General features: G+C 43.4%; 1 protein-coding gene across 1 annotated transcript in view; it reads left to right on the forward strand.

Annotated features, from left to right (window-relative positions):
• Positions 1 to 19137, forward strand: part of NDUFB8 (NADH:ubiquinone oxidoreductase subunit B8) — a 47745-nt gene that overhangs the window by 6232 nt on the left and 22376 nt on the right. Inside the window, exons 2-3 of the mRNA XM_033943024.1 lie at positions 2579 to 2705; positions 13728 to 13827. Coding sequence (XP_033798915.1) covers positions 2579 to 2705; positions 13728 to 13827 — 227 coding nt within the window. The remainder of the gene's footprint in view (positions 1 to 2578; positions 2706 to 13727; positions 13828 to 19137) is intronic.

A 19137-nucleotide genomic window follows, 5' to 3' on the forward strand; every position in this document is an offset into this window, starting at 1 on the left:
ACCAGAGGAGACTCGGAGCAGGGCTGGAAACGAGCAGTCGGGACCAGAGGAGACTCGGGGCAGGGCTGGAAACGGCAGGCGGGACCAGAGGAGATTCGGGGCAGGGCTGGAAACGAGCAGGCAGGACCAGAGGAGAATCAGGGCAGGGCTGGAAACGAGCAGTCGGGACCAGAGGAGAGTCGGGGCGGGCGAAAGGAGAGTCGGGGTGGCCAGAGGAGAGTCGGGGCGGGCGAAAGGAGAGTCGGGCGGCGACGGGGGAGTCGGGGCGGCATGCACGGTATACGTGTGTGCGCGGTATATAAAAATTTCTGTACATAAAGTTGTGTTTTTCGCGCGCTATACCCGTGTGCGCGTTATCTATGTGAAAATACGGTAATTACTGCTGATGAAACATGTTTATACCACTATGACCCTGAGATAAATCAACAGTCCATGCAATGGCGGCACTCCAAGGCCAAGGAAATTAAAGACCCAAAAGTCAGCAGGAAAGGTCATGGCCAAAGTGTTTAGGATTCAGGAAGGTGGTGTAATGACCATCTTTCAAGGGGCCGAACAGTAATGCAGAATACTGCTGTAACTTGCTGTGCCAATTTAAAAGAAGCATCGAAAGAAAAAAGAAGAGGGAAGCTGTGGAAAGGAGTAATCTTTTTGCAAGACAATGCACCTGCCCACAAGGCTAGCAAAACGATGGATGTTTTGATGCAGTTGGGATTTCAGTGCATAGACCATCCACTCTACTCGCCAGATCTTGATCTGACTATTTTCTGTTTCCAAACCTTAAAAAGAATATGAAAGTGCAACAGTTTTCAAGTGATTCAGAGGTGATTGTAGCAGCGGAGCAGTAATTCAGTGACCATACATCGAGTATTTTTTGAAAGGGTTAAAGAAACTTCAGACACAATGTGCGAAGTGTGTTAAACTTAGGGGTGAATATATGGAATAACTTTTAAGTTTCATGTCTCCACATCATTCCCTTTTTGGTTGGGCTAGTAAGAAGTATGTTCTACTTAATTAAGGTCTCCTTTTACAAAACCGCAATAGAGGTTTCTACTGTGGGCCAGTGAGGTAAATGCTCTGATGCTCATAATAAAAAGCCAATCTAATTAAGAATTTCTCTTTTAAAATACATTTTTAAATAGCTGAGACTATTATTGGGTTCCTGTTTTCCTTTTTTTTTTTTTTAAAGTGAAAGAGGGCCTATAGAAGAGAATATTTTAACAATTGTAGCAATTGTGTGGGTCATGCTGCAAGAATCATGACGCCAGCCATGGAATCCTAAGAGAACAGAATAATTAACCCCCCTCCCCCCTTTATTAAGCCATGTTAAGGGTTTTTTTATCGTTGCCTACAGCAGTAAAAGCTCTGATGCTCATAGAATTCCTATAATAGATAAAGGATATGAATATTGTATATAAGCTGTATATAAGCTTAGGTATTCAGTCCTATTTATGTAGTTTAATTTCTTATATATATAGCTCACAAGTCCAACAGCTATCAAATTGTTATTATTTATCTAGACTTAATATATTGCCTTATATGCAGAGCATGTCAAAGCAGTGTGCATTGGGAACAAGAGGTATTTTTCTGATCCTAGATGATTCAAAGTCTGAGACTGTAAAAGGGTGCCTCAAGCCAGGCACCTAACTTTATTTGGCAAAATACTCTTAATAGGCTCAATAATTGGAAAAAAAATTAATTGTGTAATAAGCACCTATCCAATTCTCTAAAAGATAGGTACCGTTAAGCGCAATCCTCCAAAAACTTAGGTGCCTGAAATATAGGCTTTTACCTTCGCCTACATTTCAGTCACCTAAGTCATAGGCGTCGCTAGCTGGGATTCTGTAAATGGCACTTAAACATAAGAATAGCCTTACTGGGTCAGACCAATGGTCCATCTAGCCCAGTATTCCGTCTTCACGGAGGCTAATCTAGGTCACAAGTACCTGGCAAAAACCCAAGTAGTAGCAGCATTCCATTGCCACCAATCCAGGTCAAGCAGTGGCTTCTCTTGTGTCTGTTTCAACAGCAGTTTATGGACTTTTCCTCCAGGAAATAGTCCAAACTTTTCTTAAAACCAGGTATGCTAGCCACTCTTACCAGAACCTCTGGCAACACTTTCCAGAGCTTAACTATTCTCTGAGTAAAAAAATGTTTCCTACTATTGGTTTTAAAAGTATTACTCTGTAACTTTGAGTGTCCCCTAGTCTTTGTAAATCCTGATACAGTAAAATATCGATCCACTTGTACCTGTTCTACACCACTCAGGATTTTGTAGATTTCGATCATATCATATCATATCATGATTTTCGATCATTGGGCATTTTATCCAATATGAGTTTACTTTCTTTTACACAGGTTCAGCAGTATTAGAACTTTCTGCTTCTTGACTTCATTTTTATTTCTACTTTATGAGCAAATTTTTTTAAAGAGTGAAAAATTAAAATCCCATGTAAGCCTATTGTCTTTTTAGAATAGTAAGCTGACCTTGGAAGCAGAAATTCAACCAATTTAAAAACAGCTGATGCAGAAAATACATGCTTTACAAATATTCTGAATGTGAGATTTTTTTGCTTTCCAGCCTCAGGCATCTCCAAGGACATGTTGCCTGGTTCATATCCAAAGACACCAAAGGAAAGGGAAGCCGCAGCCAAAAAATATAACTTGAGACTGGAGGACTATGAACCTTATCCAGATGATGGGATGGGGTAAGATCTTGATGTGGCATTTTCTGCTAGTCATATGAGCAGTGTTGAACTACATTTGGTAATCCCACTGAGCAAGTCCTGGAACCTCTTCATGCTAAAGTCTTAGATGTAAGTCCTGGGAGAAGTAAATTATGTAGCCATATGAGTACACCATGGTTATTGATGTAAACGGTATTTGTTAATTGTAGAACAAAAACTAAAATTATTTTGCAGAAACATAATATGTAAATAATACAATAACTGAAGAATAAATGAAACGATGATCACTGCATCTCAAAAAAAATCTAGTGGAATTAAAAAAGGTACAGAGAAGGGTGACAAAAATGATAAAAAGGATGGGATGACTTCCATATAGGAGAAAGCCAAAGCAGCTAGGGCTCTTCAGTTTGGAGAAGAGACGGCTGAGTGGAGACATGATAGAGGTCTATAAAATGGAATGGGTAGATGTGAATCCCTTGTTTACTCTTTCCAAAAATACTAGGACTAGGGGACATGCAATGAAGCTACTAAGTAGTAAATTTAAAACAAACCAGAGAAAATTTCTTCACTCAATGTATAATTGAACTCTGGAATTTGTTGTTAGAGAATTTGGTGAAAGCAGTTAGCTTAGCAGGGTTTTAAAAAGGTTTGAATAACTTCCTAAAATTAATGTCCATAAGCCATTAAAAAGATGGATTTGGGAAAATCCACTACTTATATCTAGGATAAGCATCAACAATCTGTTTTACTCTTTTGGGATCTTGCCAGGTACTTGTGACCTGGATTGGCCACTGTTGAAAACAATGGTACTGGGCTAGGTGGACCTTCGGTCTGTCCCACTATGGCAATATTTATGTTCTTATGTCCAGATGATCAACTTGGGAACTAAAGTGAGGGCCCATCCCTTGATAGTGGATAATTGCAGGACACATTGAAACAGAATGTAGCTGGTGTGGGGAAACTTTTGATAGTCTGTGGAAATACCTGGTGCAGTAGAGACTTTCCATGGAAAAAGTGAAAGACAAAATTTTGAAATTAAACATTGGTGATAGTGCTTCTTGGGCAGGTTTGTTTTGCTTTACTAATTGGCATTGCTTTTAAATTTAAGTCTTTATTAACATTTCTGTTCTTTAGCTTACAGTTCTTTAGCAACAGTTTTACTATAAAATGCTTAAAAATTTTCCATCTTTCCATATTTTAAATGTTACAAGGCCCATTAGAAAGCATTCCCCCCTCTCAGCACTCCCTACTCTCACCAAACAATATTAATAGCATTAACAATAACAAACCAAATTAGGGGGGGACCTTGAAATTGACTCCCCACCTCTAAAATCCGAAAATTGCTATTATTTTTCAGTGTGGCACCCCCAGGCCATTTTTGGCGCTAAAATTGCTGCCACGGTGGCCATCTTGGATATCCCAGTTTGAATTTAAAAACCTCATCTGCCTCAAAACATCTCCATTTTGCTTAAAAACAGGAGGGATGGACTCGGGTCAGGATACCTCTGATTCATGACAATGTTCACGCGCCGCACAGCATGTGAGGGGGGGGGGCAGAAGTCACTGGCTTAACTCCCTCTGGTCCCTCAGGGGGTATTGGAATCCAGTTGGTCCGAGGAAAGGGAAAAAGTCCAAATTTGACCTGGGGAGCAATGCAAGTGCATCCCTGGCGAAACATAGCTGCTATATGGCTGGAAAACCCCAAAAAGGAGCTAAACAGCATCCATAAGGGCTGTCCTGGATGTCGGGGGCAAGGGATTCCCCCTGAAATTATTAATATTATGTTTGAGGCTTATATGATTAACAAGAGCCGCATGGATCCCCCTGGAATCGTGGCCCTGCTAGCGCTTGGGGTTCCCCCCAACCAAGAGCACAGTTCCTAAGCAACAGTGCCATGCGCTGGTCAGAAACATTCAGTCAGAAGACGAATCGGACGATGATGATTCTATTTTAATGCCTTTGCTCTCCCAGTCAGGATCCTGTATAGCAGGAGCTACTGCTGCATCCCTGGGAGGGCAGGATCCAGATTTGAGGGAGGATCCGGACCTTGGCGAGGACCCAGCTTGTGCGCAGGTTGTTTAAACCTTCAGCACTTATGGGGATGATCACAGATTCCTTCCGAGAATTTAAGCTGTAGGCTTCTCAGTCCTCTGCCATGCAGTGCTCGCTTATGAGCAGCATCACGTTTTGCTTTCCCTTGCATCAAGACATTGCAGAAATGCTTAAGGATCATTGGGAAATACCTGGTGGGCCCCTTTGGATGGCCAAAGCTCTGTTCGATGGATGCTGCTTTTAACCAGCTTTTTATTCCGCAAAGGTGGATTCACTGATGGCACAGGTTGCCAAATGTACCTCCCTTCCCCAGTGAAGGTGACGTGGTATTGAAGGATGCTCAATACCACAGATTAGATTTGTGCACAAAAGGCTCTGAGACCACAGCTGCGTCTTTTATCACCTGAGCTTGCCACTCTCTAAGTTGTACCACGATCTGGACCCTGTCATGGACAAAGATCTCCAATTTTTTTTTTTTTATTTGTTTATTTATAAGATTTTACATTGTTATCAAGCATAACTTGTACAGAAAGTATAATCAAGAAAATATAACATTTAGGTTTACTTTCAATCCTAATAATGAATCAAAGTATAAAGGAAAAAACATTTCTTATCTTAATCACACACTAGTCCTCAATTTTAGATCCAAGATTAACGAAAAGAGTAATTAAATTTGAAGAATAATTTTACAAGGAAAATTACTGAATCTGTGCTGACGCAGAGCTAATTATCACTTAGATATGGTTGGTATTCCACACTCAAGATGCTTCAGAGAGAGAAAAGCAATCAAATGAGCCGGTTCTACAAAGACATATTTAAAATAACGGTATCTAATGACACATTTACATGGATATCTAAGAAAGAAAAAAGCTCCAATCTGGGTCACACCTGGCTTCAACATTAGGAATTCCCTTCTTCTCTTCTGAGTCTCCCTTGAGACATCAGGAAATATTTGAATATGGAGACCCAGGAAGTCCTTAGATCTATTTTTAAAGAAAAGTTTAAGGATCCAGTCCCTATCTGGAGCCAAAGCTACAGTCAGTAAGAGAGTGGCTGGAGTAGCCAGTTCTCTATCTGATTGTTCCAATAAAGTGGAAACGTCCAAAGGTACTTCCTGTGACATTCCTTCATCTTCTTTCTTTTGAGGATCCCGATTTCTTGTGGGCAAATAATATACCCTTGTAAGAGGTGGTAAAGAATCCTCAGGTATTGTTAATATCTCCAGAAAGTAGCGCTTTATCATTTCTCGTGGAGAAATTGATGAAATTTTTGGAAAGTTAATTAAATGCAAGTTATTAGCCCGAGTCTTATTTTCAAGATCTTCCAATTTTGTTTTCATAATTAGGTTATCTTTAACAAGTAGAGCTTGATTGCTTTTAATTGTTTTAAGTTCCTTGTTTTCTTCTTGTATTTCGGACTTCAGCAATACAATATCTTGCTTTAATAAATTAATTTCTCCTTTCTGGTTTTTTATCTCTTGATCCAGATCTCCAATTTTTAATGACTGGAATAGATGTGGCTGATGCTTTGTATGATCTTTTCATAGTTGTGAACAAACTGTCAGCTTACTCCATTTTTGCCCGCAGGATGCTATAGATCAAACAGTGGGCAGGGAATTCTTCCTTGAAAGTGACCCTGAGTAAACTGCCATTCAAGGGACAGTTACTTTTTGGGAAAGGCCTGGATGATCTTATGGCCAATGTGCAGGACCATAAGCCAAAGTCCTTGCCAAACAGCTGACCTTGAGCCCCTGGGGGAGGGGGTAATTTTTGGACTACCGGGGGTGGGGGGGAGCTCTTCAGGCCAGAGATTGTTTCAGAACATGGTTTCTGCAAGGGTAGATCGTGCCTAACGAACTTACTGCACTTCTTCGAGGGAGTTAACAAACAAATGGACAGAGGAGACCCCATAGACATCATATATCTAGATTTCCAAAAAGCCTTTGACAAGGTGCCCCATGAACGTCTACTCCAGAAGCTGAAGAACCATGGGGTGGAAGGAGATGTACATAGATGGATCAGAAACTGGTTGGAAGGTAGAAAGCAAAGGGTAGGAGTGAAAGGCCACTACTCTGACTGGAGGAGGGTCACGAGTGGTGTACCGCAGGGCTCGGTGCTCGGGCCACTGCTATTTAATATATTCATAAATGATCTAGAAACAGGGACAAAGTGTGAGATAATAAAATTTGCAGACGACACCAAACTTTTTAGTGGTGCTCGGACTATAGAACATAAGAACATAAGAAATGCCTCCGCTGGGTCAGACCCGAGGTCCATCGCGCCCAGCAGTCCGCTCACGCGGCGGCCCAACAGGTCCAGGACCTGTGCAGTAAATTTCTATCTATACCCCTCTATCCCCTTTCCCAGCAGGAATTTGTCCAAACCTTTCTTAAACCCCAGTACTGTACTCTGCCCTATAACTTCCTCTGGAATTGTATTCCAGGTGTCCACCACACGTTGTGTAAAGAAGAACTTCCTAGCATTAGTTTTGAATTTGCCTCCTTTCAACTTTTCCGAATGCCCTCTTGTTTTTTTATTTTCTGAAAGTTTGAAGAATCTGTCCCTCTCTACTCTCTCTATGCCCTTCATGATCTTGTAAGTCTCTATCATATCCCCTCTTAATCTTCTCTTTTCTAGGGAAAAGAGTCCCAGTTTTTCCAATCTCTCAGCATATGAAAGGTTTTCCATCCCCTTAATCAGTCGTGTTGCTCTCCTCTGAACTCTCTCGAGCAATGCCATATCCTTTTTAAGGTACGGTGACCAATACTGGACACAGTACTCAAGATGTGGACGCACCATTACCCGATACAGCGGCAGGATAACTTCTTTCGTTCTGGTTGTAATACCTTTCTTGATTATACCTAGCATTCTATTCGCTCTCTTAGCGGCAGCTGCGCACTGTGCTGTCGGCTTCATCGTCATGTCCACCATCACCCCCAAGTCCCTTTCTTGTGCACTCTCATTCAAAAACTTCCCTCCCATCACATAATTATACCTCGAGTTTTTGCTTCCCACATGCAATACTTTACACTTCCCAACATTGAATTTCATCTGCCATCTCTCTGCCCATTCCCCTAGTTTGTCCAAGTCTCTTTGCAATTCTTCGCAGTCCTCCTTTGTCCGAGCTCTACTAAATAGTTTGGTGTCGTCCGCAAATTTTATTATCTCACACTTCGTCCCTGTTTCTAGATCATTTATGAATATGTTAAAAAGCAGCGGCCCGAGCACCGAGCCCTGCGGAACACCACTCGTGACCTTTCTCCAGTCTGAGTAGTGGCCCTTCACCCCTACCCTCTGTTTCCTACCTTCTAACCAGTTTCTGATCCATCTATGCACGTCTCCGTCCACCCCATGGTTCTTCAGTTTCCGGAGTAGACGTTCATGAGGCACCTTGTCAAAGGCTTTCTGGAAATCTAGGTATATGATGTCTATGGGGTCTCCTCTGTCCATTTGTTTGTTAATTCCTTCGAAGAAGTGCAGTAAGTTAGTCAGGCACGATCTTCCCCTGCAGAAACCATGTTGGCTGGTTTTCAGAAGTTCGTTTCTTTCAAAATGACTGCGAAGAATTGCAAAGGGACTTGAACAAGCTAGGGGAATGGGCGACGAGGTGGCAGATGAAGTTCAACGTTGAGAAATGTAAGGTATTACATATGGGAAGCAGAAACTTGAGGTACAACTATACGATGGGAGGGATATTATTGAAGGAGAGTATACAGGAAAGGGACTTGGGGGTAATGGTGGACACAACAATGAAGCCGATGGCACAGTGTGCAGCGGCCGCTAAGAAAGCGAATAGAATGCTTGGTATAATCAAGAAGGGTATTGCGACCAGAACGAAAGAAGTTATTCTGCCGTTGTATCGGGCGATGGTGCGCCCGCATCTGGAGTACTGCGTCCAATTTTGGTCACCATACCTTAAGAAGGATATGGCGTTACTCGAGAGGGTCCAGAGGAGAGCGACACGTCTGATAAAAGGTATGGAAAACCTTTCATACGCTGAGAGTTTGGAGAAATTGGGTCTCTTTTCTCTGGAGAAGAGGAGACTTAGGGGGGATTTGATAGAAACTTACAAGATCATAAAGGGCATAGAGAAAGTAGAGAGAGACAGATTCTTCAAACTTTCAAAAAATAAAAGAACAAGAGGGCACTCGGAAAAGATAGAAGGGGACAGATTCAAAACGAATGCTAGGAAGTTCTTCTTTACCCAACGTGTGGTGGACACCTGGAATGCGCTTCCAGAGGACATGATAGGGCAGAGTACAGTAATGGGGTTTAAGAAAGGATTAGACAATTACCTACTGGAAAAGGGGATAGAGGGGTATAGATAGAGGATTACTGCACAGGTACTGGACCTGTTGGGCCGCCGCGAGAGCGGACTGCTGGGCACGATGGACCTCTGGTCTGACCCAGCAGAGGCGCTGCTTATGTTCTTATGTAACTCTAGACAAAGATTTGGCTCATAATTTACATACACAGTTTACCGTATTTTCTCGCATGTAACGCGCGCGTTATACGTGGTTTTTACGTACCGCGCATACCCTTGCGCCTTATACGTGTGAGCGCGTTGTACAAATTTTTTTTTACATAGTTCCCCCCCCCGACGTCCGATTCACCCCCCCCCCCCCCCCGTAGGACCGCTCGCACCCCCACCCTGAAGGACCGCTCGCGCACCCGCACCCCGAAGGACCGCTCGCATGCACTCCCACCCGCACCCCCACCCTGAAGGACCGCTCGCACCCCCACAGCCTCCCGACTCCCCCATCATGTAGAAGCTCCTACCGGTGTCCTGCTGCTTCCTCTTGGCGGTCCCGACACCCGACACGATCGGGGCAAGAGGGAGCTCAAGCCCTCTTGCCCCAGCCAACCGCGGCACCCCCGACATGATCGGGGCAAGAGGGAGCTCAAGCCCTCTTGCCTCAGGCAACCGCGACACCCCCGATACGATCGGGGCAAGAGGGAGCTCAAGCCCTCTTGCCCCAGGCAACCGCAGCACCCCCGACACGATCGGGGCAAGAGGGAGCTCAAGCCCTCTTGCCCCAGGCAACCGCGGCACCCCCGACACGATCAGGGCAAGAGGGAGCTCAAGCCCTCTTGCCCCAGCCAACCGCGGCACCCCCGACACGTTCGGGGCAAGAGGGAGCTCAAGCCCTCTTGCCCCCCGACTCCCCGACACGATCGGGGCAAAAGGGAGCCCAAGCCCTCTTGCCCCGCCGACTCCCCAACTCCCCGACAATATCGGGCCAGGAGGGAGCCCAAGTTCTCCTGGCCCTGGTGACCCCCCTCCCCGCTAGTTGTTTGGGCCAGGAGGGAGCCCAAACCCTCCTGGCCACGGCGACCCCCTACCCCCACCCCGCACTACATTACGGGCAGGTGGGATCCCAGGCCCTCCTGCCCTCGACGCAAACCCCCCTCCCCCCAACGACCGCCCCCCCCAAGAACCTCCGACCGCCCCCCCAGCCGACCCGCGACCCCCCTGGCCGACCCCCACGACCCCCCTACCCCCCTTCCCCGTACCTTTGTGTAGTTGGCCGAACAGACGGGAGCCAAACCCGCCTGTCCAGCAGGCAGCCAACGACGGAATGAGGCCGGATTGGCCCATCCGTCCCAAAGCTCCGCCTACTGGTGGGGCCTAAGGCGCCTGGGCCAATCAGAATAGGCCCGGGAGCCTTAGGTCCAACCTGGGGGCGGGGCCTGAGGCACATGGGCCCAACCCGACCATGTGCCCAAGGCCCCGCCCCCAGGAGGGACCTAAGGCTCCCGGGCCTATTCTGATTGGCCCAGGCGCCTTAGGCTCCACCAGTAGGCGGAGCTTTGGGATGGATGGGCCAATCCGGCCTCATTCCGTCGTTGGCTGCCTGCCGGACAGGCGGGTTTGGCTCCCGTCTGTCCGGCCAATTACACAAAGGTACGGGGAAGGGGGGTGGGGGTGTCGTGGGGGTTGGACAGGGGGGTCGCGGGTCGGCTGGGGGGGCGGTCGGAGGTTCTTGGGGGGGCGGTCGTTGGGGGGAGAGGGGTTTGTGTCGAGGGCAGGAGGGCCTGGGATCCCTCCTGCCCGTAATGTAGTGCGGGGTGGTGGTAGGGGGTCGCCGTGGCCAGGAGGGTTTGGGCTCCCTCCTGGCCCGAACAACTAGCGGGGGGGGGGGGGGGGTTCGCCAGGGCCAGGAGAACTTGGGCTCCCTCCTGGCCCGATATTGTCGGGGAGTTGGGGAGTCGGCGGGGCAAGAGGGCTAGGGCTCCCTTTTGCCCCGATCGTGTCGGGGAGTCGGCGGGGCAAGAGGGCTTGAGCTCCCTCTTGCCCCGATCGTGTCAGGGGTGCCGCGGTTGCCTGGGGCAAGAGGGCTTGAGCTCCCTCTTGCCCCGATCGTGTCGGGGGTGCCGCGGTTGGCTGGGGCAAGAGGGCTTGAGCTCCCTCTTGCCCCGATCGTGTCGGGGAGTCGGGACTGCCAAGAGGAAGCAGCAGGACACCGGTAGGAGCTTCTACATGATGGGGGGATCGGGAGGCTGTGGGGGTGCGAGCGGTCCTTCAGGGTGGGGGTGCGGTGCGGGTGGGAATGCGTGCGAGCGGTCCTTCGGGGTGGGGGTGCGGGTGCGTGCGAGCGGTCCTTCGGGGTGGGGGTGCGAGCGGTCCTGCGGGGGGGTGTGAATCGGACTTCGGGGGGGTGGGCATCAGGCTTTCAGGGTGGGGACAGGACTTCAAGGGGGAGAGGAGAGTCGGGGCGGGCGAAAGGAGAATCGGGGTGGCCAGAGGAGAGTCGGGGCGGGCGAAAGGAGAGTCGGGCAGCATGCGCGGTATACGGGTGTGCGCGGTATATAAAAATTTCTGTACATAAATTTGTGTTTTTCGCGCGCTATACCCGTGTGCGCGTTTTACACGGGTGCGCATTATCTACGTGAAAATACGGTAATACAGTTAAAACAAACAGAATATAAAACAGACAAAAGGCGGAGCAAACGTTAAAGACACTTTATCATATTCATCATAAAAAAGGGCATATGATTAGAACTACCGTAATAGTAATATCCTAGATTTAAAAAATACCTGTGCAGAGGTAGGTTTTAAGCAGTTTTCTAAATTGTAATAAGTTTTTGTAAAATCTCAAGTTACCAGTCATGGCATTCCATAGGGCTGGCCCAGCCGTAGAAAAACACGATTTAGTAATTAGAGCTACAACCTAAGTTTGTGGGTTCAAGCCCTGCACTATTGCTTTTGACCCTGGGCAAGTCATAAGAACATAAGAATTGCCATATTGGGACAGACCGAAGGTCCATCAAGCCCAGTATCGTGTTTTCCAACAGTGGCCAACCCAGGTCCCAAGTACCTATCTAGATCCCAAAACAGAATTTATGCTGCTTATCCAGGAATAAGCAGTGGATTTCCTCAAGACATTTCAATAATGGCTTCTGGACTTCTCTTTTAAGAAATTTCCAAACCCTTTTTTTAAACCCCACTAAGCTAATTGATTTTACCACATTCTCCGGCAATGAATTCCAGAGTTTAATTGCACGTTGTGTGAAGAAATATTTTCTCCAGTTTGTTTTAATCACTTAATCCTCCACTGCCCTGGTACATTAGATAGATTGGGAGCCCTCTGGGACAGATAGGAAAAATGCTTAAAGTACCTGTATTTAAACCACTTTTGAGTATGGTTGTAAAAACTACAAAAAAGGCGGTATTCAAATCCCAACCCCTTTTCCAATCTTCAGGATCTTGCTCAGCCACAGCTCCCAAGAAGTGGTAATGACATCACAACATCAACCGAGCTTCCACATTATTTGGGGGCTTTGGGAGGGGTACAAGCTCAAGTTCTTTTGTCTCCTCCTGGACCTTTTTATAGACTCCCCAGCAGGGAAGCCAGAAAAAGTGACCAAAGTTAGAGTGACAGTGCAAGGATTGCTAGCTCTGGAAACCATAGAGCCCGTCCCAGAGAAGATTTAGGCTCCAGCAGATACTCATACTTCATCATGCCCAAGAGAAGCTCTGAAGACTGGAGTCCGATTCTGTACCTCAAAGTAGTGAATGTGCCTTCAAGATACTACATTTCCGAATGGAGATGGTAAGGTTGATGATTGCATCGGTGGCACTAGGGGAATTTTTTGTCTCCCTGGATCTGACGGAGGCATATCTGCACATTCCTATTTTTCCAGACCACAAGAAGTATTTGGCTACAATTAGGCAGGAGTTTGAAATCTGTCAAGCTGTTGAAACAATGTTGGATGTAAGTACTTTGAAGCACTAATCTACCTCAAATTGGTGGAAGTGGATAATAATGGCTTATATGTTGTATCACTTACATCTTCACAATTAGTTAAGAAGTAGCTAATGAATGAAGTCCTGCAAAAATAGAGTAGTGGTTTTTGCAAATTCCCTTAGGAAGTTTTTTTGCCAATGATGTGGGTGGAGGAAGTTTGAGTATTTTTTGCTCTGCCATAATAATACCTGAGGCATTTTCTTCCGTTGTGGATAGTGCTCCTACATTAACAGTGCAGTTTTTCGATTTATTGCTAGTACTTTGAAGCATGCTTAAAACAAAGAAAGATAAATCCCAAGTATATACTGTCAACACCAAATATTCCAGATACTAGCTTTTATGTTCTCATAGATCTGGAGTCAGTGACTGTATTGAGTTATTCACTGAACTCTTATTCTGAACAGATAATCTGAAATTTTTTTTCCAGCTCTGTTCTGGTTAAGCAGAGATGATTAAACAGTAGGTACAGATTCAGTGAAAATTAGAGATTTGGTTTGATACTCTGTTTCTATTTTATTTAGATTATTTAAAGTGTACAGATAGTCCTCTGGTTTGAGGGAAGTCCCATAAATGAAGGATTTGGGTTTTTGTTATGCTCTATTGTCTCGGGGACAGTATTTCACCCTCTTTGTATAGCTAATAATATGTCCCTTTATCAGTGGCTATTAAAACATTTAAAGTCAGACCACAATATGCTAAAATTACAATTAAAACAGTTTCACGACGTGTTTTTTTTCAAACAGATTTGGTGACTATCCCAAGCTACCAGAGAAATCCCAGCAGGAAAGAGATCCCTGGTATTCCTGGGACCACACTGACCTGAGGCGGAACTGGGGAGAACCAGTAAGGAAGCATGATATGTCCCATCCTCCCTTAACTCATGTGCTGTGAAGGGGACCAGCCATTTTCCACTGATCTTGAGCAAATTATTTAGTTTCCCTCACAATTTTATCTTGCTTGTTTCATAATTTTTGTAGGTTCTATTGGAGATTTGGGAAATAAGACCAGTGCTGGGCAGACTTCTACAGTCTATGTCCCAATTATGGCTAGACAAACCTAGAATGGTTGGAGTGGGCTTCAATGGCAACTCCAGTAATTGGGGAGTATGTCCAGGTCTGGTCTGTGCTGAGAAAATGGAAAGGACAGTGTGAGATCAAGAATATATATGTTGCATCATATGCTATGAGTTTCTTATTCAATTAACAGATATCTCAAAAGCACATAATCTTTTCTTTGAAGTATTCCATTTATCACAAAATATCAAGCATTCACTTCAAGGCATTCAAATCTCAAATGAATTAAATATTTGAGCAGTGACCTCAATTGTGCCGCTGTAGAAATCGAATACTTTTTTTTCAACAGGCTAACGCACCAGCGTCTTCATTAGTCATTCACTCATATTCACTTTATATCTACTAGAAGATGGCATGTTTAAAGGAAGCAGATTTTTAATATGTATTGGTGACTGTATGGAGTTTGTTTTATTTTATGTATGTAATAATTTGTTACCCGTTTAGGAGATAAGTGAGATAGAAAATTTTAAAATAAATAAATCTTAGTATTTTAAGTATATCTTATTGCTCTTTTCTCATTTAAATATATTTTATAAAGAGACTTATTGAAAACAGTTAATTATTTCTTTGAGTAGTGCCATCTTAAATTCAACAGCAGGAGTAGACTCTCCAACATAGAATCTATGTTTTGCTTAACGCTTTTTCAAGGAATCCCCTACAAAGTAAAAGCATCAAATTTAGATGTATAGGTTACATCCAACTTATGTAAACTTAATATCTCACTTAATCTTAGCTTAATATGTTACTTTTCTCAGCCACCATTGTCACCCTTGCCTCCAAAGTTTTGCAAAGATGGTGGTGGGATCATTTCTTTATATTTAAAGTCCAACCAATCAACTTGATTAAGGCAAACGGTATAACTCTAATCCTGATTATTCTTATAAAACTTATAAAACTAAATAAGGGTCATCCAATCAAACTCCAAATTCAATCCTTGAGGAGTAACTGTATTTAGATTTTTTAAAATCCATTTTTGTTCCAGAAGATTTAATTTATATTCATCATTTCCACCCTATTATATATCCATCAATAACTCGACGTTTCGGATCTTCAGTGGTATGATTATAATCTACCCAGTGTTGAACCAGAGGGGCTTGAATCAATTTATTAACAATTCATGATTTGTGTTCAGTTAATCTTATTCTAATTTGTCTACTAGATCTTCCTAAATACATCTTTTCACAAGGGCATTTAATAAATTAATTTTATTACTACTCTTGCAAGTAGAGGAAAATCTCACTGTATATATTTGGGTATTTGGGTCTTTCCATGATGCACCTGACATTGGCACTGACCACAGGCTTCATGATAATATCCAGTGTCGCAAGCTTTTTTATTCACTTGAATATCCCTGTTTTTTTTATCAGACATTCGCCTATAGTATAACCCTTTGAATTGGAAAGCATCGGATAATCTTTAAAAATTAGGATACAAGTGTAATATTTTCCAATGTTGTTTAATGATCTTAAATAACTGTCCACTCAACATATTGTATCATTAGTTCTTCTAGCTCATCCTGTCTTCTCTCCTGCAACTATAATTCTCGTTGAGCATATCTTGCTCTTAAATAAGCTCTCTGAAAGCTCATGTGAAAAGATGGATATAGGAAAATCTAGTAGACAAATTAAGATTACTGTAACTGAATATAAATCACAAATTGTTAATAAGGTGATTCAAGCCCCTCTGGTTCAACACTGGGTAGATTAAAATCATACCACTGAAGATCTGAAATGTCGAGGTATTGATGGATATACAATAGGGTGAGAGGGTGGGAATAATGAATATAAATTAAATTTTCTGGAACAAAAATGGATTTTTTAAAATCTAAATACAGTTACTCCTCAAGGATTGAATTTGGAGCTTGATTGGATGACCCTTATTTAGTTTTGTAAGAATAATCAGGATTAAGAGTTATATCGTTTGCCTTAATCAACTTGATTGGTTGGGCTTTAAATATAAAGAAATGACGATGATGCCATCTTTTGCAAAGCTTCAGAGCTAAGGGTGACAGTTATGGCTAAGAAAGGTAACATATTAAGATAAGATTGAGTGAGATATTAAGTTTAAATGAGTTGGATGTAATCTATTCATCTAAACTTGATGTTTTCACTTTGTAGGTGATTCCTTCAAAAAGCGTTAAGCAAAACATAAGTCTCTTTATAGAATAAATGAGAAAAGAGTAATAAGATATATTTAAAATACTAAGATATAAAGGGGATCCAGGGGTACAATTAGAGGGTTACTATACAGTACGGAAGGCTGTAAAGTAATAGAGTAGTAGAGTAATAGATCACTACAGGTCATTGACCTGGGGGGGCCACCGCGGGAGCGGACTGCTGGGCGTGATGGACCTATGGTCTGACTCAGCAGAGGCAATGCTTATGTGCTTATGAATATGAGCGAATGACAAATGAAACGCTGGTGCGTTAGCCTGTTGAAAAAGGTCTTAGATTTCTACAGTGGAACGGCTGAGGTCAATGCTCAAGTATTTAACTCGTTTGAGATTTGCATGCATTGAAGTGAATGCTTGATATTTTGAGTTTCTTATTGTCACCAAGAAAGTAGAAACACAAATGTATCCAAATTCCACTCAGCAAAAAACAAAACAAAATCAGAAATAGACAACCTAAGGTGGATTATGCTGCAAAAATATATATAAATACAAAAGTGAGACTTCAACACAATCCTCACACATTAATATAGAAAAAACACTTCTTATTTGTGATTACTTGAAAAAGTGGATAGAGTGAGAAACATCTGACTTGTGTATTATAAATGGATCATGGAGCCTCCTATAATGTAGAGTTATTCCAGATCCCGGTTTATAGATCCAAGATTTTAATCATCTGAATCTGTCCTCTAAATTAACCAAAACCTTGAGTAAAAACATTTTTAACATAACTTTATTCTTCTATACGCAACAATCGGACGATTTCTAGGCGGTTTACACCGAAGAGAGCTGGACAATCAGCGAAGTACAAAATGCAAATAGCAAAAGTACAACATATTTAATGTACTAAGCTAATACTTATCTTTATCTATAAAGTCGCTAGCACTGGTCAGAACAGCGCTGGAGTCTTGATAGACAAAGATAAGTGTTCACCTAGTACATTTTTTTCAAGGTTTTTTGTTAGTTTAGAGCAGTGGTTCCCAAACCTGTCCTGGGGGACCCCCAGCCAGTCAGGTTTTCAGGATATCCCTAATGAATATACATGAGAGAGATTTGCATATAATGGAAGTGACAGGTATGCAAATCTCTCTCATGCATATTCATTAGAGATATCTTGAAAACCTGACTGGCTGGGGGTCCCCCAGAACAGATTTGGGAACCACTGGTTTAGAGGAAAGATTCAGATGATTAAAGACTTGGAATAACCTAACGTTAAAGGAAGTCCGATGATCCATTTATAACACACAAGTCTGATGTTTCTCTCTCTATCCACTTGTTCAAGTACTCAAGAATAAGAAGCATTTTTTCTATTTGAGTGTCTTATTGGACAGACTGGTTGAACCACACGTAGGGCTTTGTCTGTCATCATCTACAATGTTACTACTTAATGCAGACATCCAAAAAGCACCACAAATCGGTACTTGGACATCTTAATCGCCAGGATGTCCAAGTGCTGATTTTTAAAACCATCTTTTTGGACATCTTGTGAGGCGTCCGAGCCACTGTGCATCCAGATGTCAAGGGGGACGTTTGGAGGCATGTTTTGGCGGGCTTTAGGTGTACTTAGAATTGGACATCTTGTGGTAATAATCGAACCTTTCTCAAGACGTCCTGGATGGAATTTAGACATTCTGAGCAAATCTGTGTTTGAAGTGTCTAAGCATCACACAGAAGTACCCAAACTGACCAAATGACCACTGAATGGATTAAGTAATGACCCCCGCCCACACACAAACACTCCCCCAGTGGTCACTAACCCCTCTCACACCCCAAAAATAAGAATGAAACAGTATATACCTGTCTCTAGAACAGCAGCATCTGGTATAGGAAAGCCTAGTAGAGCATCACACAGATGTCTTAAATAGCCTAGTGAGTGGACTAGTGAACCATAGAGAGGAGAACCGAAGCCCATATGCCACTCTAACCACTACATTTATGGTAGAAAGTGTGTGCCAACCAAAACATACTTTACTGCCATATAGGTGCCACCTGCGGCCATAAGGGCTATTAGGGTGTCTAGATAGGTATGATAGATTTTAGGGGAGTTTTGGATGGCTCGCCATAAATTATAAGAGGGTTATGGTTAGATGTATTTCTGGTATTCTTTATGTGAAGTTCCCAGCAGTGCCCTCTAAGGTGTCCCACTGCTCTATTAGCATGTCTGTGTGGCCAGTCCATTACAATGCTAGCCCCTCCTATATCCAAATGGTCTGGATTGGACATTTTCAACTTGGATGTTTCTGTAGTCAAAAATGGCCAAAAAAAGTTAGGTGTCCTACGGTGGGATATATCGATGGTCAAAGCATCCAAATAGGCTATTTTTGAAAAAAAAGTTTTTAGACGTCCAGCAGTTTCAAAAATGGATGTTTCTCTGCCCATGACTTTGGTTATTTTACGGGTACCATCCAAAGTTGGACTTGGACTGACTGCCGAAAATGGCCCTCCACATATTATGCAGAGTACACCATTTATTCTGCCATGCAGAAGGAAGTCTGCTTATGTTCAAAAATAAGTTTAAGTGCCTATCTGTTATCCAGGAAATATAATCCCATCATAATATATATTCCAGTGTAATAGGGGATGGTATGCTTAAACATAGGGTAATTCATCTGTGCTTGCAAGCATACTGCAGAAGATGTCAGTGAAAGCTGTTCAACGCATCTTCCTTCTTCATGGTCTCTGCTTCCCCCTTCAGTTCTTCCTTTTCAAGTGAGCATGAAGGTGTCTTTCTGTTCTTTTCATTTCTTTATTGTTTTGCAGCTGGGGTGGACGGTGTTCAAGCTGATTATCTCGGCAGACAGACATTAAACCTAGGAGAGTGACCGTTGTCCCTGAAAGCATTCCAGGCTATTGTGAGATGATGGGAGTTGTCCGACATTCAACATCATGGTGATGGCAAGGAACAAAATG

This window comes from Geotrypetes seraphini, chromosome 4 (genome assembly GCF_902459505.1).
Source record: "Geotrypetes seraphini chromosome 4, aGeoSer1.1, whole genome shotgun sequence".
NCBI classification, from domain to species: domain Eukaryota; kingdom Metazoa; phylum Chordata; class Amphibia; order Gymnophiona; family Dermophiidae; genus Geotrypetes; species Geotrypetes seraphini.